This window comes from Pinus tabuliformis, chromosome 5_1, assembly GCF_031772625.1.
Source record: "Pinus tabuliformis cultivar Carrire ecotype Pingquan chromosome 5_1, CPIR1, whole genome shotgun sequence".
In the NCBI taxonomy this organism is placed as follows: domain Eukaryota; kingdom Viridiplantae; phylum Streptophyta; class Pinopsida; order Pinales; family Pinaceae; genus Pinus; species Pinus tabuliformis.
In genome coordinates this window covers 130,653,095-130,678,388 of record NC_142305.1, presented here as the reverse complement: position 1 = coordinate 130,678,388, position 25,294 = coordinate 130,653,095, and the positions used below count along the sequence as shown (strand labels likewise).

Genomic DNA, 25,294 nt, shown 5'->3' with positions numbered 1-25,294 from the left:
GAACAACATCAATTAATGGGCCCATACACCTCTAAGATTTCCTATTTATACGACCATTTGTCCTTTTCAAACGGTTTATCAATTCATTTTTGCTGTAACATAACGGTCACTGTAGATACAAACCAATGAAAGTCCTTTGACTTAAGAGATTATTTACCAGTAATTGGTTGTTTGAATTTACAATATTTATAGAATGTTTTGAAGATAAACTAATAAATAAACTATTTTTAATATATTAAATTATGTTTACAATAGAATGGGGATATAATATAAATTATTAAAAAATTTAAAATTTTCATATGCATGAGATCCGTATAATTCATATTTATAAATTAAAGTGTGCCCAATTATGTTCATAGATCTTTCCTCTTAAACATTGGTGGTACATTAGAGGTGTTTTTTCTTGAAAAATGGTACATTATATTTTTTTAATTAAAAGTTTTATTGTGTAATGGTAAAGGAAATATATATATATATATATATATATTCATGAATGGATAGAAATATTAGTTCATCATATTTATTAATATAATTATGAGATTATTATAAAAATTATTAAATAATAAATGGTAATGTGGTAAAATAACAAATTATAAATAGCAATTTGTAAGATGTAAACTAGTTGGTTTAGGTGGGTTTAATTCCCACCAAGGTCTTAGGTTCAAACATTATGGGAGGGGTTGAGGATGACAATTACATTTGGGGAATGAAACTATCTTAGGGTGTGTCGAAGGGGCTCAACTAGTTACAAGAAAAAACAAATTACACATATCATTTTTAAACATGGTAAAAACTGCTTATAACAACCACATTTTCAATTTACTTATGCTACTTTAAATATTTACTTAGATAAGTGTGTCTATTTTGAAATATGGCTTCCACAATTCAAATTTAACCAACTTACATCCATCTTAAGTTAGATCTAGCTTGATTTAACTCCCCTTTAAATAGGCTAATTTCCATATGAATACTATGTGTTCTCATAAAAGTGATGTTTATCTTAACTACCTAACAAAAATAAATAACATAGGATTTTTATTTTAACATAACTTTATTTTTATTTAAAAATTTGATAAAAAAATAATAACATAGAATTTTTAGTTTAATATACCATTTTTATCTTATTTTATTTTGGCCTAGTGAAAATGTTTACAGGAGAGCTCGCAATTATCAATAGACCAACCTAGATCCATCTTAACTTTGGATCTACCAAGTGCCTAGAGGGATCAAATCTCTTTTCACTCTAAAAGAGGATTGCATATCAAGAGATTTGATCCCTCTTGACGCTTGGTATATCGAAGGCCTGGGAAAACTAGACCGCCGTGAACAATAGCCCTAAAACCCACTGTCTCCCTCTCCTCACCTGCTCCTCTCCTCACCTGCTGGTCAATCTGGCTGACCAGGAACGCAATTATATTCAAGGAAACAAAGGCCCGATGGCCACATGCTACAACAAAAATTGTTGCTTCCTACCATGAGATCCTTGATGAAACACACACTCCTAGAAACCGCACTTGCACCACTAAGGTGATTGATCACACCATACCATGGGCATATTTCAACGACGCCGCTCAAGCTCAGGGATGTGGGGGTGGAATTATTCTACATCTATTTGAACATCATCATTTTAAAATTCAACTGGGCTTGGGAGAGGGAACAAATAATTATGCTAAACTGATCACTCTCAAGCACCTTTTGCATTTTTCATTGGCACACTCTTACAATAACTTACAGATCTTTGGTGATTCCAAAATCATCATAAATTGGTTCAATAACAACAATCTCTGCCATGCGCATTCACTTAGAAACATCTTGGATGAAATTTTGGATTTTAAGACTCAATTTAATTATGTTACCTGTCAACACATTTATAGGGAACGCAACAAGGCTGCTGACAAACTTTCTAAGGAGGCTACGACACATCCGAGAGGCCAGTGGATGACATAGGAATAGATTGGTGCAGAACGATATTAATACTACCACCGCCCTACATTGATAGGGCATATACTAGGGCGGACAAGCCCTAAATTTTTGTTTATATTTTAGCTAATGCACAATTTTACTTTATGTATATATTTATGATTATATTTTTGTTCATTAGACACACCGAGCACACCCTGCGTGGTGAATATGTACAACTCTTTTTGGAATGGCCTCGGCCATAACTTATTATTTTTGAACACTACCTGAATGGATACAACGAACAATTATGCATATGCAATGACATCTACTATATGTAATTTTTCAAATTAATGGAAAGTTGCTATTTTTCCTAGGGAAAAAAAATGTTATAAAGTAATTAGAAGTAGAAAAAATGAGTGCGTAAGATGTTTAAAGTTAGATCTTAGACTTTTGTGATCGAACCAACTAATGTGGTTCATCCTCACCGTTTGTCTTGAGGATGAACCATATTAGTTGGTTCGAAACATTGACCAATTATACATATGTGATTAATTCAGAAGGCATACTTATTAAAGATGTTTAAACCTTATACTTTTCAAAAATATTTTAACAAAAAATTTAAATAAAATATTTGAAGATGTATGTTACCTAATTTATGTCGATATCAACTTCATATATATCTATATATAGGAAAAAATGTTAAAATAAAATATTTAAATGTTGTATATAATAAAATATTCAATGTGAGTTATCAATAAAATATTTTAATGTGTATACTTAAAATATATTTACTAGGAATGATGTCTCTACATTGCTCTCTATTTAAGCATTTGATGAATCACATGAACCACACTTGTTGGTTCGAAATGTGTCCCCCGAAAGACTTTGCTTAATAAAAAACAATTTAAACAATGAAAAATTACACATTGTATTTTTCATTCTAAGCGTGAAGAAATTTAAGATCATTATTTAAGATGGATCTATGCTGGTTCTACAACCCAGTATGAGGGGATGTGTAAGTCCGTAGGTTCGTCCATAGTGTTGACACCCGTCCCTTTAAAATAAAAATAAACCATGCTCTAAATAGATCCATTTTAAGTATAGATCTAACATGAATTGAGAAGGATTTTCATCGTTTAAACTGTATTTTTCATTATTTAAATTGTGTTTTTATTATTAATATATGTTTAAATATATGTCAATATTAATTTGTATTAAAATATTTTATTGATAATCCATGTTGAATATTTTATTATATACAACATCAAAATATGTTATTTTAACAATTTTTTTTATGTACATATATACCAAGTTGATATCATGTAAATTAGTTAACATGGATTTTCAAATATTTTATTTAAATCATGTAAATTAGTTAACATGGATTTTCAAATATTTTATTTAATCTCTTGTTGAAATATTTTTGAAAAGTATAAGGTTTAAACATCTTACTCACACATTTTTCTACTTCTAATTAATTTACAACATATTCATTTTTTTTGGTCAATATTATTTTTCTATTTAGAGCATAATTTATTTTTATTTTAAATGGACACGTGTCAATTTGATGGACGAACTTACACTAAGTTGTAGAATGAGCCTTTCCCCATCCGTACTTAAGATGGATCTATGCTAGTTTTACAACCCAGTGCAATTTAAACAATGAAAAATTACACCTATTTTTCACTCTAAAGAAATTTGCAAGTGAAGAAATTTGATCCCTTGTCATGTTAGATCCGTACTTAAGATGTATATGATTTTTTTGGGCATCCGTTATTGATAAGTCATGGTATTGTATCAAAGTCTATTTACAAAATAAAAATCTTCATGGTAAAGTAGAGATAAATCTTCAAGGTTAAAATCTCATTCCAAATAAAATTATAATTGAGGTGTGAGGGCACTCTAGTATGGTAGAGATATTGTAATGTAAAGTCTTGTTTAACATTTTTACTTGGACGAATAAAATAAAATAAAATAAAAAAATAATAATTATAATTATCAATAAAACATTTTAAAAATAATAATTATAATTATTAATAAAACATTTTAATGATCAAATTATAAAAATAAAATAAAATAAATTAGTGTAAATTTATATTAACTTTTTAATCTACCAAGTGATTAAAGGAATCAAATATCTTGAAATACAAACTTCTTAAAAAAAATCTGATCTCTATTAACACCGAGTAAATCTAAAATTAAAATAATTTTTAAATAAATTTAATTAAATTTTCATTTTATTTAATAATATATATCTTTAAATAATTTTTTAATACCTACTCCCCATACTTACTCGCCACGCCATTTAAGTTTATTTGATTACGCTAATTTAACCATAATGGAATTTACCAATTGACATTAAATTCATTTAAACTTATACGATTACACTAATTTAACCATAGTGGAATTTACCAATTGATAGTAAATTTATATGGTTACGCTAATTTAACCATATGGATATCCCACGTGGATATGGATTTGAACGGATGAAAGGAAACCGCGGGGTTTTTATGGAAAGCAATCGACATCATTAAAAAGGAGAGAACGCGCAGCACCGACTTATTAGATTTAAATATTGAATGGTTATTGCAGTGGAGATACAAGTTGTTGCGAGAACAGGTGTGGAGATTTCAATTGAGGCAGCCTTGCCGGAAGTTCAAGAATTGGGAGAAACAAACTGAGCTCGGAGTAATGGCTGGACATGCTCGTGATGTAGTTGACGACTTTGATGAATACGATCCTACTCCCTTTGGCGGTGGATATGATCAGGGAGTCACCTACGGTAAATCCAGGCCTCCCTCTGAAGAAACTTGTTATCCTCCCAGTCAAGCAGGGGACGAGTCGTCCCATGACTTTTCATATGGATCGGAGTCATGCCCTTATGGAGGAGCAGGAGGAGCCCATGATATAGATGAACAGAGACCCACATATGGATCCGGATCCACCCCTTCCTATGAGGCAGAGGAATCCACTTATGGTGGTGGTGGTGGAGGATCTGAATATGGGAGGCCCAAGCCTCAGTCTCAGCCTGCATATGGGTATGGGCATGAGCCCAAGCCTCAGCCTGCATACGGGTCGAAGCCCAATCCATATGGAGATCAGTATGAGGAAAAGCCTAGCTGGGACATTCCACACCAGGATTACCAGTCTGGGTATTCTGACGATAAATATGGAGACGAGGTTAAGCCGAGTTTTGGAAGGAGGCCTAGCTATGGTCAGCAGGAGGAGGAAATAGATCCACCTAGGTTTGGGAGACCCCCCAGTAATTATGAACAGCAGGAGGAAGAACCCCCTAGATTTCAAAGGCCCCCTAGTTATCACCAGCAGGAGGAGGAGCCTCCCAGGTTCGAGAGACCCCCAAGTTACTATCAGCAGGAGGAGGAGCCTCCCAAGTTCGTGAGACCCTCCAGTTACTATCAGGAGGAGGAGGAGCCTCCCAAGTTCCAGAAACCCTCCAGTTACTATCAGGAGGAGGAGGAGCCTCCCAAGTTCGAGAGACCCCCCAGTTACTATCAGCAGGAGGAGGAGCCTGCCAAGTCTGAGAGGCCCAGTTATTACCAACCTGACCAGGACGAAGGAGGATATCAGCGCCCTCAATATGTAAGTTGGACGCTAGTTCTTTTACTCTTTTTGGATAAGGCTTGTTACATGATTTATAGTAGCACAGATCCATTTCAAAACCGGATCTATGAAGTGCCTAAAGGAGTCCAAAATCATGAGACGGATCTCTGCTAATGTTTTCAGTTTACTAGGTTCTAATATACACATGAAGTAACAAGGATCTCCCTTTGTCTCGCATTTGATGGTCTCAGGTCTGCAATGGAATGTAACCATCTGTCTTTATTTTTGATATTGTTGTATGCTTTCCCCCATTCGTTGCCCATTCGCTTTGCAGACCTTAGTAAATTAGCTTGTCACCAACATAAACACCTGATCTACAATCTTCGAATTCCATATGGTAAAGCTTTCATATTTGTTTGATAGGTTACACTATACATAAGATAGCTGTGGTAACCATGATAGATCGACAGAAAAATGACAGATCAAGATGCGGAAGCACCACTATATATTAATTTTAATGGGCTTAAGACTTGAAGCTTATAGATTTAAATGAATGGGAGTTTTGGTTTCATTATATAGGGTGATGCTTATTTTCTTTGTTTATTTATTTTATTTTTTATATTTGTTTATATTGATTTTTCCCTTTTTGTTGTCCATTTTGCTGTCAGACCCTATTAAATTAGCTTGTTAGCAGCATTGGTCTGTGATCTCAAATTTCTGAAGCCCACATTGTAGAGCATTCTTACCTGTATGATGGATTATACCATATCTAGGATGAAAATATTTAGATGTAGTAGTCACGGCAGATCGACAGAAAAATCAGAGATTGAGATGCTGATGCACCGCTGGATATTTATTTAACGGTCTTGAAGACTTCTATTGAAGCTGAATGAGAGTTTTAATTTGACGATGTGGGGTGAACCAGGCTAGTTGTCTTTATTTTTGATATTGGTTTATATTGGTTTTTGCCTACTTTTGTTGTCCATCCTGTTCTGTCAGACCCTAGTAGATTAGTTTGTTAGCAGTATTGATCTGTGATTTAGGGTCTCTGAAGCCCATATAGTAAAGCTTTCATATCTGTTATGAGTGGTTATAATATTTTTTTCAAGGAAAACCTCACTGGAAAACTGCCAGGCACTTTTCTGCATTTCGTTGATAGTACTAGTGTAAGACTCGCAGTCTTGATTAGGGACATCGTGTGAGGCACTCGACAGAGGCAGCCAACCCATGGTAGGGACATTGAGTGAGGCACTCAACAGAGGCAGCCAGCCCATGATCTTCAGACCCCCTGCATGAAGCCCAAAGTACTTAACTACTTGAGCTAGTCCACTGGGCCTTCAATTTGAAGGAACATGGGGGTGGGCTTTATTCCAGTTATGTGTGCATAGGCCTCATAGTGGGGTATGCTATGTATGCTATACATAGGGTGGAAACATTTAGCTGTGGTGGTCATGGCAGATCAACAGAAAAACTCAGAGATCAAGATGCAGAAACAGCACTGGATATAAAATTTTAATGGTCTTAAGACTTATATTGAAGGTTATGAATTTGAATGAATGGGAAGTTTTCTTCGTATTAGAAAGAGTAGGCTTAAATAGCAGCAAATGTGATTTTATAAATTATGAAGCCAGTTTTCTGGGGGTCATCATTTAGCATGTGTGTAATATGGGGGACTTTAATGCTCAATGAATCGCTCTGTAAGGGTGGGTCGAGTTTGATTTTGACTCAGCAAAAACTTGACAACAGAGTTTGTTCAAAATGAAAGTTGTTCTTTTCCTCTTGGCAATTTGTATTTGGTGCTGGGTAGTTTTCCGATTCACCTGTAGGTATTTGCAGGTGAGGATCCGAGTTGCTAGGGTGAGCTATTAGCACTCTTGGATATGACTTGCCTGCAAGAGTAAAACCTGTGAGCTAGTTGCTGGCCAGGGTCTGACCTGCTAGAACTCGTGTCTGACATATGGCTGGCAATTTTGACACTTACGTGAAGAGTTTGACTTGTCTGCCAAGGGTTCAAACTTGGCTCCTTTTACCCTATAAAATGACATATTAGCTCATGAGGTCATTTTTTGGGATTGTTTTTTGCAACAGGAGATAAAATTTTGGGATTTCTGAAAAATCATACGCAGGAAATAGTATACTCAAGGCACTTGACATTCGTTTAAGAGGATGAAATTTGATTGGTTGCTTAACGTTAAAATTGGCAACTAGGACCAAACTCCATGTGGGTCATTTTATTAATGGCAGCTGATATTTTTCTTGGATCCCTCTCATCGAGAGGTGTAGTTTTGATCTAAAGATCATTCGATTTCGATAAGTATTCATGGAGATATGAATTTATTAGTGTTATGGGACAATTTGTCAAGGTCGGCCAGCAACCAAATAAACCCACTTGTGCTCAACGTTTTAGTATAAATAGAGGTGGCCTTCAAGTCATTTCACGCACTCACTTTTGAGATCTCTCTTCATTTTGTTTTGGGTTTGATGAAGATGAGATCTAGAGGGAGTGCCCTAGGTGATATGTTGCCTTAATAGAAGATGCCCTATATGGACAAGGCTCTACGTTGCCCTGATGGAGAAAATCTAATACTTTTAAAAATTTCTCATTTCCCACCCCGGTTTTCAGTTTCACCTTATTTCTCCAAAATAGTTAAATGCCCTTTCCCATATCCATACATTCAACAACTGAAAAATAACTTTCGCTGAAAATACAAATTCTGGAAAAATTACAGAATGCTGGAAAACGCAGAAATATAAAAATCAGCACATACAAACAGCGATTCAACACATTTAAACACAATGATTTTTGGTCAAGGTGACCTTGGAAAAACCCCCCTACAACTCTTGGGGAAAACCAGTTCGAAAGCTCTTTTTTATTTCTGGAAAATGCTTTTTACAGTGAAAAATATTCAGCAAAAGATCAGCAAGCAAACTTTTACAACTTATCTCGTTTTCCGTGCCTCACAGCCAACTGGAAAAACTTGCAAACAGCAAAACAGAACAACAATAAATGCTGTACGGCCTCCTCGATTTTTGTGCCCAAATTTCAACCTTAAATGTTGTTGTCCGGCTTGCCTAGAAAAGCGTGCAAGCTGCCATAAATACACTGTACATATTTTCTTGATTTGCGTGTAGAAAAACCAGCAGTATAGTTGTACGGATTTGCTTTGATTTGCGTGCCAAGGTACAACCACTTGCTGTATGGATTTCTGCTCCTCGATTTCTGTGCACTTGCTGTATGGATTTCTAGAAAATCGTGCCCAATATCTGCCTTTCACTGTGTGCTAACTCAGCTGTACGGATTTGCTAAAATGCTGCCTTGGAATGTGTGCCAAGCTGCTGCCTCCTTCTCCCCCTGTCCAGAAATCTCCCTTGCTCTCTTGCTCTCCTCTCAATCTGCTCATGAAAGAATGAATGACCTTTTCCTCCTTTAATCTAACCCTAAGTGACTTTTGGGGAATCCCTAAATCCAATCGCTGAAATAGATTGAGATCTAGTGTTGAGATTAAATGCTCATTTAAATCTCACTTTCTATTTTTTAATTCACCCCACTTTAATAAAGACCCACTTAGTCATTTATTTCCAAAGTCACTTTTCCTTTCTAATTTTACATTGACTTTATTAAAGTCACTTTAAAATTAGACTTTAGTAACTTTATCACTTAAAGTCACTTTTAAATTAGATTTGACTTTATAAAAATTATAAAGTCACTTTAGGAGAAAAATTAAATTCTTTTGGACACTTTTCCCTAGGCCAAAGATCAAAGCCTTAGGGAACCACCTGTCCTTCAGTACCAAATTTCAACAATACGCAGCAAGAAGAAGGCTCATGCAGTCAGGGAGGAAGGTTTCATATGAAGCCTTAACGCTGGTATGGTAGAAGCCTAATGCTGTCATCTAAGTAAGGTTCTACGCTGCCCTAAACGTGACCTTCCTACACAACAAGAATAAGCCTAAATGATGCCCTAATGCTGCCCTAACAAATTGTTCTAGGACGCAGTTTAAAGAGGGTTCTTATGTGCCCTGAACGTTGTAAATGCAAGCCCTAGCCGCAGTCCTATTGGGAGGACTAGAGCCTTAACCTAGCTGCTGATAATGGAAAGACTTGGCCACAGTTCGAGGAGATCTCTAGCAGTCAAAGAGAGCCACCATACGCTGCCTAAAAGGTTCCTCATCCACTGTCTAAACACTCAGCCTAATCCGCAGTTTCAAAGAGGCATCTATTTGCCCTAGCCGCAGTAAAAGGTGAAGGTTACAACCATCGAAATAAAGGTTTCTAGCAGCTGTCATTTGTGCTTCAAACCGCAGTCCAAGTAGGGCCAAATACTGCCCTAGTCTCAGCCCTCAAGGAGGTCATCTTGGCCGCAATTGGAGAGGACCCTATCAGCCAAATGATGAAGTTTAAGAGGTCCATAACTCTGTAAGGAATGAACCCTTAGACGCTGTAAGGAAAGTTAGATCTATGTCACATTGCTGTAGATGACAACGTGACATGGGCATGACTGTGCAGCTATAAGGTTGATCGGTAGACATTGTTCTTCAAGGGTAATAGCTGAGTACTGTATGACAATCTTGCTTGTTGCTGGGCTAGGCCACAGGCCATAGCCAACAACATATTGTGTTAAGGGTTGCACAAGGATAAGGATTGAAGGTTGATGTGACTGCTTGTGTGGTCAACATGTTAGACAGTATGGTTAGATGCAACAATTGGATGTAGCATGGTAGTAGAGACAACAATGAAGTGCAACATAGTAACAGTTGGGTGTTGCTTGGTGATGGGAGCAGCGCAGTGATAAGAGCAGCTCAGTGATTGGGTGCAGCATGATGATGGATGCAGCATGATGATGAGGTGCAGCACAATGATGGGTGCAGCATGGTGATGGAATCACCTTGGAGAATCAGTTGAAGTAGCTTGTCTTCAACTGATCTCATGTAGAGATGATCTATTCTCTTATCTAGAAAGTCGAAGTGTTGACTTCTGTTGTAAATGTACTATCTCTCTCTCCCTTTTTCTCTGCTGAACTATTGAAGAACATATAAGAAGAATTGATCAAGGGTTTTGTCCCTGGCTAGCGCCACATCTTGTGTCCTCTTGTCTTGGCTTGTCTTTTGCGATTTATGTTTATGTTCTATCTGCAGTTTATTTTAATGCTGATGTGATTGCTAATCTGGAAAAGATATTGAGCTAATTGTGAAAATTGAATTAAATTGCTCTAAGCATAGAACATACGTAAACTTAACACTTAATGATTTGTGATGATTGCCAGAAGTGATGTTAGCCTAAGCGCATGGTCTAGAATTGCAAGGAAAAGAATGCTGTTATACCAATGATTCAAAGTCTTTTGGGATCATGAGAATGTATTGTGCACTCGTTGTTCTGGCAAAGTCAATGGCACCAGGGATACTTGTTGGTGATTACTACAAGTTTGATGTTTTCTTCAGATTTTTCTTTTGAGGTTACTTCCAAGAAATGCATCAAGCATATCAGATTGAATATGATGGGTTGTGGCTTGTAGGTGGACATAATGCTTGATATGTGCTTGACAAGATTGTCCCTACGTTTGGAAAGAAAAATCAAATGTAACTCAACAAACATCTGAATCAAATGGAATTGATGGTAGCTATCTAAATTCTAATCCCATTATTCTATCAAGTGAGAACTTCCATCTTGACTGAGCGAGGCTTCTAGTCTTGTGCTCAGAAATCTGTTCTTTCTCGCAAATGGGTAAACTTGACAACCTTTATTTTGATGGTGGATCTGACAAGGTCATCACATTCAGGGTATTAAAGGTCCCTTTTATCTGTGTGACATAATTTGTACTACCAAGTCCTTTATGCTTTCAAGTTGAACTTTGTTGAAAAGGGTGCATGTTATGTGGCAAACAATTTTTGGCTTTCTTGGATGGCAAATCGAGAGGCCTCTGAAATGTTTGGGGTTTGGTGTCATGGTTGATTTGGATGTTTTTGCCATGGTTGACGCCATCCATGGCTATGTTGAGTCATAGACTTGTACTTCGTCCTTGAATTTTTCAGGCCATGTATTATCTATATGCTTCATGTCTATTGAGTCTATTGGGATTTGCATAACTCGCATCACATGGTCCTCCTCATAAGATATTGAGGCACATGTGACATGCCTATAATCCCAAGGATTCAAAGGCTCTTTCGTTGCAAAGAATTAGCTATGTTGCAGGGATGACATGCCTCACACAAAAGCGAGTTGGGAGTTATGAGAATCTCAACAAATTCAATAGCCATGTAGCGTATAAAGGATACATGGCTTGAAAAAATCAAGAATGAAGTACGAAGCTTACGACTCAACATAGCCGTGGATGATGTCAACCCATATTCCCTCCTATTATGCTTTAATTCCTAAGGAGATGATGGCCAATATGCAGCTAAAGAAGTTGGTACAACCAATTTTTGGGGGGAGTCAAGTAATCCTCTTCATTTTAGAGATGTTCTCTATGTTCCAGGATTGAGGTAGAATCTTGTTTTGGTAGTTGCCCTTGAGGACAAGGGATATGATGTCATCTTTAGCAGAGGTAAGGCTTACCTCTAGCACTTGTCTTCTGGATGTAAGAGGCAGATAGGTGTGAGGGTGAAGAATCTCTACAAGTTGTAGGTAGATACAAGTGCAACCTTGAGTAGCAAGGCAGGGAGTTCTCATAGTAGAGATGTGGTGGTTGAGCAAGAGCAAGATAGAGCTCTCAAGATGGAGACTCAACTAGTATCTCAGTTTTAGGTTAAGCTAGTTGGAAGTTGGATTCACCAACAGGATGATGATGATGAGGACCGTAGCCGAGGGTGAGTGGAGGCAGGGACTCAGTTAGAGACTTCCAGTATAGGGAAAGTTTGAGCCAAGTGGGTAGAGGATTTGGTTAAGGTAGGTCAGAAGAGAGTTGAGTCTCTTAGCATGAAGAAGTAGACACCTAGGCACATAGGGTACATGGTACTTGTGACTAAAGTGGTGGATTCACAAAGCATGGTGGGAAAGAATAGGTTTTTAAACCAGGTTTTGCAGAAGAAAGTAGGGAAGTCTTCTAGTTCAGAGGGAGTAGTTGCAACAACGAAGAACTTGGTAGAGTTGAAGAGTTAGACAGATCTGGGTGGACAAGGTTCTTCCAGGAATACCTTCCTCGCTAAGAGGGAGTGTTGAAAGTATTAGCGAGAAAAGGGTTCCTTGATTTGTGCTTTAATTATAGGAGCCGGGATGAGTTCCTTCTTGTGCATGACTTATAGGTTCCTAAAAATTAGGGGATTCCCTGTAAATTAAGATGAGTTACGATGCAGTTAATTGATGTGTTGAATTTGAAAGTTAAGCTCTTGATTTTGCAGTGTGAGTTGATTGAGGAAAAACACAAGTGATTGAGTTTCAAGTGGTTGACTTGAAATAGGATGAGTTGCATGAGCAGTTAACTCATGCTAACTCAATTAATCACAAAATCATTCTTTAATCAGAAAACTCACTAATTTTAACCATTTGAATTGCTTTTAAAAAGAGGAACAAATTCCTAAGTTTAATCATTGTTTTGGTGAGCACAAGTTGGTGAGAACAAGCAATAGGAAGCACGAGTTTGTGAGAGGAGGTTGTGAGAGGAAGAGTGTGCAAGAGAAGCTTGTGCACAGGTTGGTAGCAGGCAACAAAGATCAATGGTCTTGCAAGGGTTTCAAGCTTAGAACAAGCAGGAAAGACAAGTATGTCTTTGAGATTGAAACAATTGTATTTTGTAAGAGATCAATTGCTCAATTTCTCTATCAATAAAATTCTTAAACAAGCAGAGGGTTTTCCCAGTTGGGTTCCCTAGACAATTCTGTGTTTCTGTATTGTATATCTGTGCTTTTATTTCTGTTCCTATTCTGCTGCATCTAGCAGAGAAATTCTGTGTTTATGTGAGAAGAAACTTTATTCCAGATTGCTCATATTAGCAGATCAGAATTTTGTGGATTTTCTACAAAGATGGGGTGCTAATACCTATTTGTATGCTTTAGTCTAGTGGCAGTGAGCGTGATGTCTCGACTACAGTTGTAGGGAAGGGATTTCCCTGAAAGGTATTTATACTGGAAAGATTTGTGGAACCCTGAGCACCAACAATTTGCATTCTGGGCATGATCTTAACTGAGCTCATTCATTTAAACAACTGTGTATGAGATTATTTGTCTTATGATTTCTGAGACTTGTCTTTTTAAGATGCAACTCCATGGGTTAGGGCACTTCTGGAGGGATTGGAGATGGCAATAGTGGGAATTCTTGTACATCTATGTGGCAAAGGACCTTTATGGTCTCAATACCTTTGGCATTTTATCATGCGTGAACAAATGGTGAGGTGTGAGTGATCCTGAAGCACATTAGCTAAGGAGGTACAAAATACAAATCCATCTGGAAATCTCAGTATTCTTTGAAGTGCAAAGAATGGTTGTGGCTTATGTTTCACCATCACCAAGGCTTGGCTTTCAGGACTATAGCTCCATAAAGTTGGTATTATGAATGTTACATACATGCTTTGTGGTAGGGAACATACAATTGAGCATATATTCTGGAGATGCCCTCTGCCAAGAATATTGGGGCATGGTTTCAGGGGAGATTTAACTTTTATTTATACCGCTCTGCTTTCTTGGAAATTTCCTCTCGAGTGATGAGGGATAACTGCAAATCTTGATGGCACACAGTAAGGCTGTCTTCTAACGTATCTCTGTAAGAATATCAGTGTAACACTGTTTTATGAGGAACTGTCCTATCTTGGTTTAGGGGAATTGAAGCTCTTTAAGAAAAAAAATGTTTTTGCTTGTTATAGTGAAACTCAGTTATTTCTGCAAAAATGTTGAATCCCTTCCTATTGGGGTGTAGGTTCATAAGCTTGCATGTTTAGCTTTTCTACGACAGGAGTTCTCTTGTAATCCTGTTGCCATATTGCCGTAAGTCTCTCTAGTCAATGATGTAATTATTTGTCCCGTAAAGTTATATATGATACATTTTTTCAAAATATCATGTCTAAACCTGTGGATTCGTTTTTGTCCGTGACCAACTGAAGAACAATGGTTTTAATGCTTGTTGCTGCTGCCATGGTCAAAACTTTAGGTCAAATGAATAAAGAACCCTTGGATGGTGGTGTTGTTGACCCCAAAGGAAATCCTGCTAAAAAAATCAACTCAAAAAGCCCCCACAATGTCACCTTGCTTTTCTGCTGCTGGCAAGCCAAAAAGTGGATAATAAGCAAATACTAGGGCTTTTTTGCAGACATAATGTGGGCCCAATAGATTCTCTAGGTGTTTTTGTCAGGCCCACCTTTTTTCCCAAAAAATGACTGTTATTGATTTTCTGGTTTTGTTTTTCACATTTTTGGTGGGGAGATCCCTATGACATGGAAATCCGCTGGTTTTGCTAATTCTCTGATTTTGGGGACTTCTGCTTGGGGATGACCCCTGGAAATACAGGGGACTGACCTCCCAGCAGCATAGGAGCTGAACGATTTGATTCCCTGTAGCACCTCCTTTCTATACATTCCCCATGTTTCAAAGGAGTTATCACAAGCTTTTCTCTTCTAGAGCCTTAGTCAAATGAAACTTGCTGATTATCAGGTCGCCTCCAAAATTTGTGTTAACTTTTTACTCTAACTGAACTATAATTTGTTTTTTCTATGAAGCGTGAATCTGTAAGTCCTCAGGTTCTACAATTTACAGAACTTGTATGGGTAGAAATAATCATACTCGCAAAAATATCTGTTCCACTTTGTTGCCTAAGAAACAGGTAAGTTGACATATAGAACATGCTGCCAATCTTTAAATCATGATTCATTTTTATGTAAGATTTGTTGATTAGTTGCTTTGAAGTAATGGCGATCCCATATGATATCTTTCATTTCAAAATGAAAATGAAAGGATTCACAATCACAAGTGTTTAAGTTGCATGGTGGGAAAAGAGAAAATAAATCATTTTTGTCTTTTTGCAACATATTCAACATAATGGGTAGACAAAGCTTGCATTTGTTTTGATTACAGGTTATTTCTTGTAATATTTGAAGAGGCTAAGTTTTCTTCTTTTGCTGCAAATATAACAGGGCAATGACTATAAAGAACCCAAGCATGGACACCATCACCACCGCAAATATTCTGATGAATGATGTGAATAGCTAATGTTTTACTCACGAGTAAAACTTAACCACGGGCATTGTTGTGCATACTCCAATAAGATTTCCTTTTAGCGCGGGAAATCCACTGCAATATTATAAATGCTATTTTTATAATGTGTTGCTGATAAACTGGATGACTTGGGTATAAATTTCAATGGATATACTTACTACATATCACTTTAATGTTTAATATATAGCTAATAAAGTATTGTTTATATGTGATTTCTAAGGTAGTGTTTTGATGTTGTACATATGATAGTTTTTTGGTGTTGCATATAAGTGTTTTCTTGGATATTTGTTGGATAGAAACGGTACGCTTCTCTTTCAAATCCTAACAAGGCCTTTTCACGAAAGTTTGATTTAGATGCATTATTTAATAGCATCAGTAGATACTAAGTAGTTTTAATAACTTGACTAAGTAGTTTTAATAACTTGACTGGGCTAGATCGAGCTTCTAGTCTTCTAAAGTTATTTCCAATCTTCCATTTTTCTACGTTGTGTTGGTCATGTAATTCGGATTGAGCTTTGATGTTGCATCTGCATTGAGTTCACTACTGCTGAATGATTTTGCATCTGCATTGAGTTCACTACTACTTGCTTGTTTTATCCCTATAGCATTGCATGCAAATTGAATAAGCATTACATATGCAACTGGAGCTCATTTAGGGAACTTTGTTCTAAATAGATTTCAAAATTTCCATAGTTTGAAAGGCTACTATTTTCTATAGCATGACCTTCATGTATGAAATGCCAAATTAAAGTTGAATTTTTCTGTTTACGTATAGTCCAAACAATAGTATGCTTAGGATTGAGAATCTCTTTGTATAGCCTTGATTAAAGGGTTAAAGGTACGAACCATCAATTGGTAGTAAATTTCATTACAAGGGCCATTCATTAGTTTTCCACATGGAGATGAAATATTTTAAAAACATAAAGAAAAACAATATGAGCATGGAGCATGGAGCATGGAGCATGGAGTTAGACAATATGGGCAAATAATGGGGAGCTTGGAGCATGGAGTTAGACAATATGGGCAAATAATGGGGAGCTTGGAGCATGGAGTTAGACAATATGGGCAAATAATGGGGAGCTTGGTGTGATGCAATAAGAGCCAAGATTCCAGTCCCACAAGCTCTTCGAGAACTTCTGCGTAACCATGGGATCATCTAGTCAAGGCGGGGAAGTGAGCTTGTGGTAATGTGGCTAAATCCCTAGTTAAAAGTCCATATCACCTCGGTATCAATACACATGTTATCCATGTTTCTCTTCGAGGCCTATGATTATGGCCCTATATCGTTGGGAAAGGGGCAGGGAGCCAAGGATTTCACAACATAAGTCAGTTGATATGATATAACTTCAACCTTGTCACGACATTGTGGTTGAAGTCAATGAGATAATCTTGCCTTTATAGTCTCTTTTGGGCAGGATTTTTTAATCATGGCACAAGGTCTTATTTTCGTAGGTTTTTAGCACACTGAGATAGCCATGAGTCATTTTAACAATAGAATAGAACTGAAGGTAATGAATGGTTCAAAACTGACACTGTGACTATATATGGGGTGAAGCCCAAAGCATGTTCCTTTCCAAGCCTGCAATTTTTCGCGAGTCATTACAGGTATTAACAAGAAGAAATAACTAAAAGCATGGTATAGTTGTACACAACCCATGCCTATGAATTTATAATATTTTGAATTGTCTAGCTACTTCCATATTTTAGAGAAGGTCTTACATCGGATTCTTCTTGGATCTCAGTTTCAATTGATTACGAGCATAGCAATGCATGGTTCAAAACTCTTTTAAGGACATTGTTACTCTATAGGGGGCAAAACCTTTTCACGAGTCAGTACAGGTATCAACAAGAAGAAATAACCAAAGCATGGTATATTTGGAGACAACCCATGCCTATGACGGGGTTAATCATGTTTTATATACAAATTTTGTAGTTAGTTCAATTGTCTTGCTACTTTCATTATTTTGAGAAGGGCTTACATTGATGCGCCTTGGCTCTTAGTTTCAATTGATCACGAGCATCTTTTCTAGAGCCATTAGTGGTCCAGAACCCAATGTTACATTTTCCCCATTGTTTTAAATCTTTTGTGCCCATAAATGGTTTGGAGAATTATCAAGATTTTATATTGACAATGCCCTTAAGTTGGGAGGTATCTTTGACTTCTAATTGCGTAATAGGGTTGCCCATTTCAATCATGAAAGCGAAGGAAATAACAAAAGATGAGCCTAGCAAGCTTCTCCAACCTGAGTAAGGCCATCACACATCAAAAAATCAGTGACATTGAAACTTTGAGATTTGTAACATAAGACATTAAACACTTTCTTGGCGTCCTATGTAAAGATGAGCCTAGCAAGCTTCTCCAACTTGAGTAAGGCCATCACACATCAAAAAATAAGTGACATTGAAACTTCGAGATTTGTACCATAAGACATTAAACACTTTCTTGGCGTCCTATGTAAGTGACGAAAAGCCTCTCCCATTCAAAAAGTAATTCCCTATATAAAGATTCAAAATGGTTGTAAAGAATATGAGAGTGCTTATGAGTCCATCAAATTGGAGGATAAAATGGTTGCTCTATTAGCAAGTGTTGGACTAAGATCTCATCTCCTTTTCACCATGCTTTCCAATAAATCCTATCCCACTTCAGTTGACGACTTAGAAACCCAATAAGTGAATATGCATGTAGAGGTCGGCAAGCACCATGCCTTCCAATAAATCCTATCCCACTTCAGTTGACGACTTGAAACCCAATAAGTGAATATGCATGTAGAGGTCGGCAAGGCAGTGTATTCATGCAGTTATAAAATCATGATCTAATTAGTGGATGCATGTAGAGGTTGGTGAGGCGGTGTATTCATGTAGTTGTGGAAACATGTGCACAATACAATTATCATGGGGGATTATACGAGTATTTCGTTATTCTATCTTCGTGTTGGAAGTTATCCCATTATTTCAGGAAGGTATTCCATTATTTTTATTCTTATGTTTATTCTCTTCACTTGTAATGTTGTGTTTTCCATTAATACCTATTAATCAAATTTGAAAGTGAACACATCTGATGAAGAGGAAATTGTAGACCTAGTGGGTGAGGGATGTTGTAGATGAGGTTTCACATATTGGCCATTGTTGGCCTTTAAATGTTTGAGAGCCAAATTTTATTCTTAATTATTCTTAGAAAATGTTCAATAGATTGGACTCTTTTTGCCCTCATTAAAGATCATGGGAATGGAACAATATCTCTAGGCAATTGTGGCATAGAGAGGGAAGATCTTCCTCATGTTTTCTTGAGTGCCATGTCTATTTATTCTTAATTATTCTTAGAAAATGTTCAATAGATTGGACTCTTTTTGCCCTCACTAAAGATCATTGGAATGGGAGAATATCTCTAGGCAATTGTGGCATAGAGAGGGAAGATCTTCCTCATGTTTTCTTGAGTGCCATGTCTATTGAGTGATGGATGAGATGCTTAAAGTTTAATATAGTATAATAAGCAAAATCGCTGAAATGGCCTTCAAATGTTTGAGAGCCAAATTTTATTCTTAATTATTCGTAGAAAATGTTCAATAGATTGGACTTTTTTTGCCCGCACTAAAGATCGCTGGAATAGAAGAATATCTCTAGGCAATTGTGGCATAGAGAGGGAAGATCTTTCTCATGTTTTCTTGAGTGCCATGTCTATTTGAGTGAATGGATGAGATGCTTAAAGTTTATTCTAGTATAATAAGCAAAATCGCTGAGCCATGAGAACAATGACTCGGTTTGAGTGAGTGATTTGTGAACATGTTCCTTGGATTTCTTTGTCTTGGTGGTGTCATAACTCGATTGGATGTAGCCTTTGCATTGAATTCCTATGGTTGTGCAAAATTGCTTGTACACAAAGATTGGACTATGTTTTCTTAAAAAGACAAGTGCTCTATCTCTTAAAAACACAAGTGCTTTATCTCGATTGTACATTTGTTAGCTCAATTGTATTTTTGTCCATGGAAAATCTATACTATGCATGTGTATTTGTTAGATTATGTTGAATACTAAATATGGACATTTGTTGCCATGCATTCATGTTATTCGACGTTTTTGTTGCGTTTTATTATTTTGCACCCATCCTTGCCTTTAATTAATTATGGGCTTCAATGGAAGACTATTGTTGTGATGATTATCGCGAAATGATATGTTTATGGTCAAAATATTAGTACCTTGTCTGTGACTCGTAGTGGCTAATATTTCCATGGTTTGGAGTGCATGGATTGGGATGCTATTGAAAATTTTCAAACCATGTAACCATGTTAATTATAATTGTAAATATAAATATAAATCCTTAAACCCTACCATACATGAAATCTCTGCTTGTAATAATAAATTTATTTGTTGTAATGTGTAAAACTTGTGATGTTACAATTTGTAAAATTATCTTAAATTTCATTTCGCAAATGAGAGTGAGGTCAATTCTCTTTTTAACCAAAAACATCCTAAATGTGACAAACATGAGTGATGTGAAAATTGACTTCACTCGTTCTAGAATATTTCAGAAATCTACAATGAAGTTAAGTTTAGCTAAACATAAAACCTAATTAGTAAGAAAGAACCAAACCTTGTGCCTATTTCAGAGAAACAATTGCTAGGCTTCTTTTACAGAAGGCTAAAAATGTCAACCCCATGGGAAATACTCCATAACCAAAGCTAATAGGTTTCCACCTTAATAATGGTATAATGTAGGAGGAAACATATGATCCAACATTTGCAATGTTTCTAATTCATTGTAAAGGCATTCCTTTAGGCTTTCTACATGATTTATGTTCATCACCTTCATTGCAAATAAGTATATGTATAGGAGTTAGGAATACATTGCTTAAGTTTGCTTGCTAGAGTTTTTTTGCCGTAGGCTAAACAAAGCATCCCAGGGAAAGTATTCCATAACCAAAGCTGATAGGTTTTCCACCTCAAAATAGTGTTATAAGGTAGTTAGAAATGGATGATCCAACATTTACAGTATTCCTAATTTGTTGTATAGGCATTTCAATTTGTTTAGGTTTTTCGGATGATTTATGTTCATCACCTTCATTGCAAAATAAGTAGATGTATTTGCTAGATGAGTTAGGAATACATTGCCTAAGTTTACTTCTCCTATGGCCTTCACCACTAAAAAGTGTCGAGGCACCAACTTTGTCTTTGTTAATTATTTCAACACTTCCCATTTTCCAAAACTTGAGTTGTGGGGCTTCGACTATGCAGTGATATTGCTAAAGAAAGAGTTGTCATTGTTGGGGGGAATGTTATTGTTTTTGCAGCTACTATTGATCAAAGGCAAGCTTCTTGTTTCTACAATATTGCTAGCTAGGTCAGACAATCATTATAGAAAATGTCTCTACATTGTTCAATGCCCCTCATAAACATGGATTGGTTTTATCCCCTCTTCTTTAAACCATTCATTTCTTCATCTGTGATGTTGAAACTGTTAGCTTCTTTCGTTATCTTAGAGATCTCCATTGCAATTTGTTAAAATTGGCAACTAGGGCCAAACTCCATATGGGTCATCTTATTAATGGAAGCGGATATTTTTCTTGGATCTCTTTCATCGAGAGGTGTAGGATTGATCTAAAGATCATCCAATTTCGATAAGTATTCATCAAGATATGAATTTATTTGTGTTATGGGACAATTCGTCAAGGTCGACCAACAACCAAATAAACCCCACTTGTGCTCAACATTTTAGTATAAATAGAGGTGGCCTTCAAGTCATTTCAACACACTTGGGATCTTTTCCTCTCTACTTGTCTTTGGGTTTTAGTAGGAGGAGAGATTCTAAGGGATAACGCTGCCCTAATCCAGAAGGCAGAAGCCGGAAAAGCCGAAACTGCTGGGAAAAGTCGGAACTGCCGGTAAAAGCTGGCACTGCCGGAACTGCTAAGAAAAGTCGGAATTGTCGAGAAAAGCCAGAACTGCCGGGAAAAGTCGGAACTGCTGAGAAAAACCGGAATTGCCGGGCACTGTTGGGAAAAGCCGGAACTGTCGGAACTGCAGGGAATAGCCGGAACTGTCGGAATTGCAGGGAATAGCCGGAACTGTCGGAATTGTAGGGAATAGCCAGAACTGTCAGAACTGCAGGGAATAGCCGGAACTGTCGAAACTGCCAGGAATAGCCGAAACTTCTGAGAATAGCCGGAATTGCCGAAACATCCGAGAATAGTCGGAATTGCCGGAACATTCGAGAATAGCCGAAATTGCCGAAACAACTGGGAAAGTTGACGCAGGGGGCAGAAGCCGGAACTGCTGAACTAGCATGCAACAAGAAGCATGCTAGGGACAACAAACAAGCTAGGGACAACAAGCAAGCAAGATGCAGCGTGCACATAGGTCAGTATGGCAACATGGTGCAACAATGGCACATAATGCAGTACAATGATGATTAATGAAGCATGATGAGATGCGGCATAGTGATGATGGGTGCAACATGGTGTAGCATGGTGAGGTGCAGTATGATGACGAAATGCAGCACAACGATAGGTGAATGAGTCACTTTGGAGAATCAGTTGAAGCAACATGTCTTCAATTGATCTCATGTATCATCTTCTTAGAGATGATCTATGCTCTTATCTAGATAAGTCGTTGTAAACGCACTATCTCTCTCTCTCTCTCTATTGAACTATTGAAGAACATATAAGAAGAATTGATCAAGGGTTTCCCCACATTGGGGTTTGTCCCTGGCTAGTGCCACATCTTGTGTCCTATTGTCTTGGCTTGTCTTCTGTGATTTATGTTTATGTTCTATCTGCAGTTTACTTTAATGCTAATGTGATTGCTAATCTGGAAAAGATATTGAGCTAACTATGAAAATTGAAATAAATATGCTCTAAGCATAGAACATACCTAAAATTAACACAATCGATCTATGGTCGCCTTAGATTCCACCTCTTACCATCTATATTTATATTATCTCATGAGTTGACCAACCCTAACCATATCTATTAAAGTTTAAATGATTTGTCGTTGTGAGTTCGAATCATGGTAAGGTAGTTGGGAGGCCAATCAAACCCACCTTGTCCTACAACAAATTTTCACCTTCTTTGTGCTTCCAACTACTTGTGTCCACAAACAAATTCAACGAGTGGATGATCGCAATAAGTGAATGAGTGATTAATTGATAGATTGATAGATTTATACATTTACTTTTGATTTGTTGAAATTGACATTTAATTATGATAGTTATTTTTTCTCTCTATTTATTTTTCTACGTGCATCTCTGTCATATCTAATGTGTAATAGAGCTTAAACTTAAAATATGTTGATATACTTACATTACACCTCAACATCTTGCCCACACTGGGCACCTTTTTGCACAATTACATTTAACACTTATATATGTTTCAATTTGAATATTAATTAAAACATATGAAGTTGACATATTTATTTATTTTTTTCTATATATATTTTATTGACATTTAAAAACTGTTGACATACATTATGCTTCGACATCTCCCCATACTGAGCTGTAGGGCGCCTCTCGACGCAACTAAGAGTAAGTTTATAATAAATACATTCCATCTTTTTGACACACCTATGTCAGGATTGTTGGAACATTGTAATAATTCCAACCACCTTTCACCAACTACATTAAATGTAAGTCCTGCAACTTCTGGATATTTCCTCTAGCTTCTTGAAGAAGCCATCACCACCGACAATCTAGGGGATCCAGAAGCTTCTTCTCTTTGTATAAATATCCCTCATTGGTAATCAAATGATCAAGTTGTTGTTCAGTTTGTGTTACTTTAATTTGGTATCGAAGCCAAGTCGAACATTGAGAGTGTGAGATCCCGGTGTGTGTGAGTTTGAGAAATCGCCATGTTGCAGAGAGGATGCGTTGTTGAGAAATCACGTGAGACCTTTCGTATGAGAGCAGGTCAAGAAGTCGAGCAAGGGAGCTAAGGAGGAAGATCAAGTGCAATAGCTAGAGCTTAAGGCGCAGGGCCTAGAGCGTTAGTTGACAGAGCTGGAGAATAAGGTGTGAAACTATGATTTGGAGGTTGAGCATTGAGAATCGGTTTATTTGCAGTGGGTAAAGGCTCTGGTGAAGCGCAAACTCGCTGGAGTTGTGTGGAGAAGTTTTATCGTGTGTTGGTAAGAGGGACGAAGAAACCAGGAAAATCCTCAGCGTGTAGTGCTTGGAATGCTGTAACGTTTGATTCACTATGCTCTAGCAAGATTTTGCACAATCTGTGATAAAGAAATGCGCTTGTAGATTTTTAAATTGAAGTGTAGACAATCACATAAACTTTCTTACTAAGTGCATTTGCAACTTTATTTTCCTTTCCTTTAATGTGCTTGATTTCAAAATCAAACTCAGAGAAATTCCAACCCTTTTATTTACTTGACATTCAAGTTTGGTTGGTCAAATAAATATCTCAAGCCATTATGATATATCATCAACACAAACCTTTTGTCCATTAAGTATCATTTCCACCTCTTTAATTCATGCACTATTGCAACAATATCTAGGCCATGAGTGGGGAATTGTCTCATTTTCCTTCATTTTTTGTAACTCATGGTTTACTACATGGTTGTATTGTATAAGAACTCCCTTGATAAAGCTACGATAATAACCAATTTGACCCATAATGATTTCATATTTATCACATTTGTCAAGATGTGCTAATTCATTATGGCTTTTAGGTTTTTTTTGGATCCATTAGTATTCCTCCTTTTGACATAATGTGACCCAAACAAGTCTGAAGCCTACAATAATCTTGAGCCCCTTTTGTCCGTTTGGTACAGATAATCCAATGCTAACTAGATTCATTTCTATATTTTAAGGCTATTCTATTTCCTTCATAGTAAATTTCCATATTCTAGAAATTGCCTTTAATATTGCTCACTATACACTTACTAAAATTAGTGCAACACTGATATCTTTTTGTGTATCAGTAGCACTGCTTTGATGTGCTTTCCATGTTTTATTTGATGTCTCAAGATACTATTATCAGGTTATTTTCAATCTTAGAAGGTTTCATTTATGCTGCTTATTTTACTATTGCTGAGACTAATCTCCTCTCCATCATGAGTTATATGATGGTCTATCACAACTTGTTGGACACCTAATCCTCTATGGGTTAGTGTGGAAGCGGAATAGACTAAGGAAGTCCAAGAGGCCTTAGGATGTGGAACCCAACAGTGAAACCAAGTACTATAAATGTATATCATTTGTTAATAAAAAATGTATTCTCTTGATTATCTTTCATATTTGTCTTTGCCATGTGTGTGTTTAACATGGTATCAGTGCGGGCAATATCCTGCCCTACTCATATTTGAGCCACTTGTTTTGTGGCCTCTCTAGGCATATTTGGAAGAGCATTTTTGAGCGAGCCAACATCTTGAACTGAGTTTTGTGATTTCTCCGGTTGACTGTTGAATAACATAATTCTCACGCTGTGTGCATACCATGCTGAACGCTGCACTATTTCAATGCTGCACTGTCCTGTTGATCTGACATTCTGGATGCTTTGTCATTTATTTTTGAGTTGGGCTCTCCATATAATCTGCTTGCAAAAGTGTTGTGAGCTCAATTATCTTTGGGTACCCTTTGTTGGTTTCCCTTGCAGCATCAAAGAGAGAAAAAAACACTCCTTCCTGCTCAAACCTGCCATCAAATCTGTCACCATTGCCCCTTGAAGGAACCGTTACAACCTTTCTACGTATTGGTGTCA

At 36.9% G+C, this 25,294-nt stretch overlaps 1 protein-coding gene across 1 annotated transcript; it reads left to right on the top strand.

The window, feature by feature from the left end:
* The first annotated feature begins 4,475 nt into the window (after nt 1-4,475).
* Nucleotides 4,476-15,818, top strand: LOC149163770 (uncharacterized). The gene is made up of 2 exons (XM_089431856.1): nt 4,476-5,502; nt 15,518-15,818. The coding sequence occupies exons 1-2, from the start codon at nt 4,594-4,596 to the stop codon at nt 15,578-15,580; spliced, it is 972 nt and encodes a 323-aa protein (XP_089287982.1). The 5' UTR covers nt 4,476-4,593; the 3' UTR covers nt 15,581-15,818.
* The last annotated feature ends 9,476 nt before the right edge of the window (nt 15,819-25,294 follow it).

Coding starts and splice junctions, on each gene's coding strand:
- LOC149163770 (XM_089431856.1), top strand. CDS start 4,594: ATGGCTGGACATGCTCGTGATGTAGTTGACGACTTTGATGAATACGAT. Junction 5,503..15,517: donor GATATCAGCGCCCTCAATAT/GTAAGTTGGACG, acceptor CAAATATAACAG/GGCAATGACTATAAAGAACC.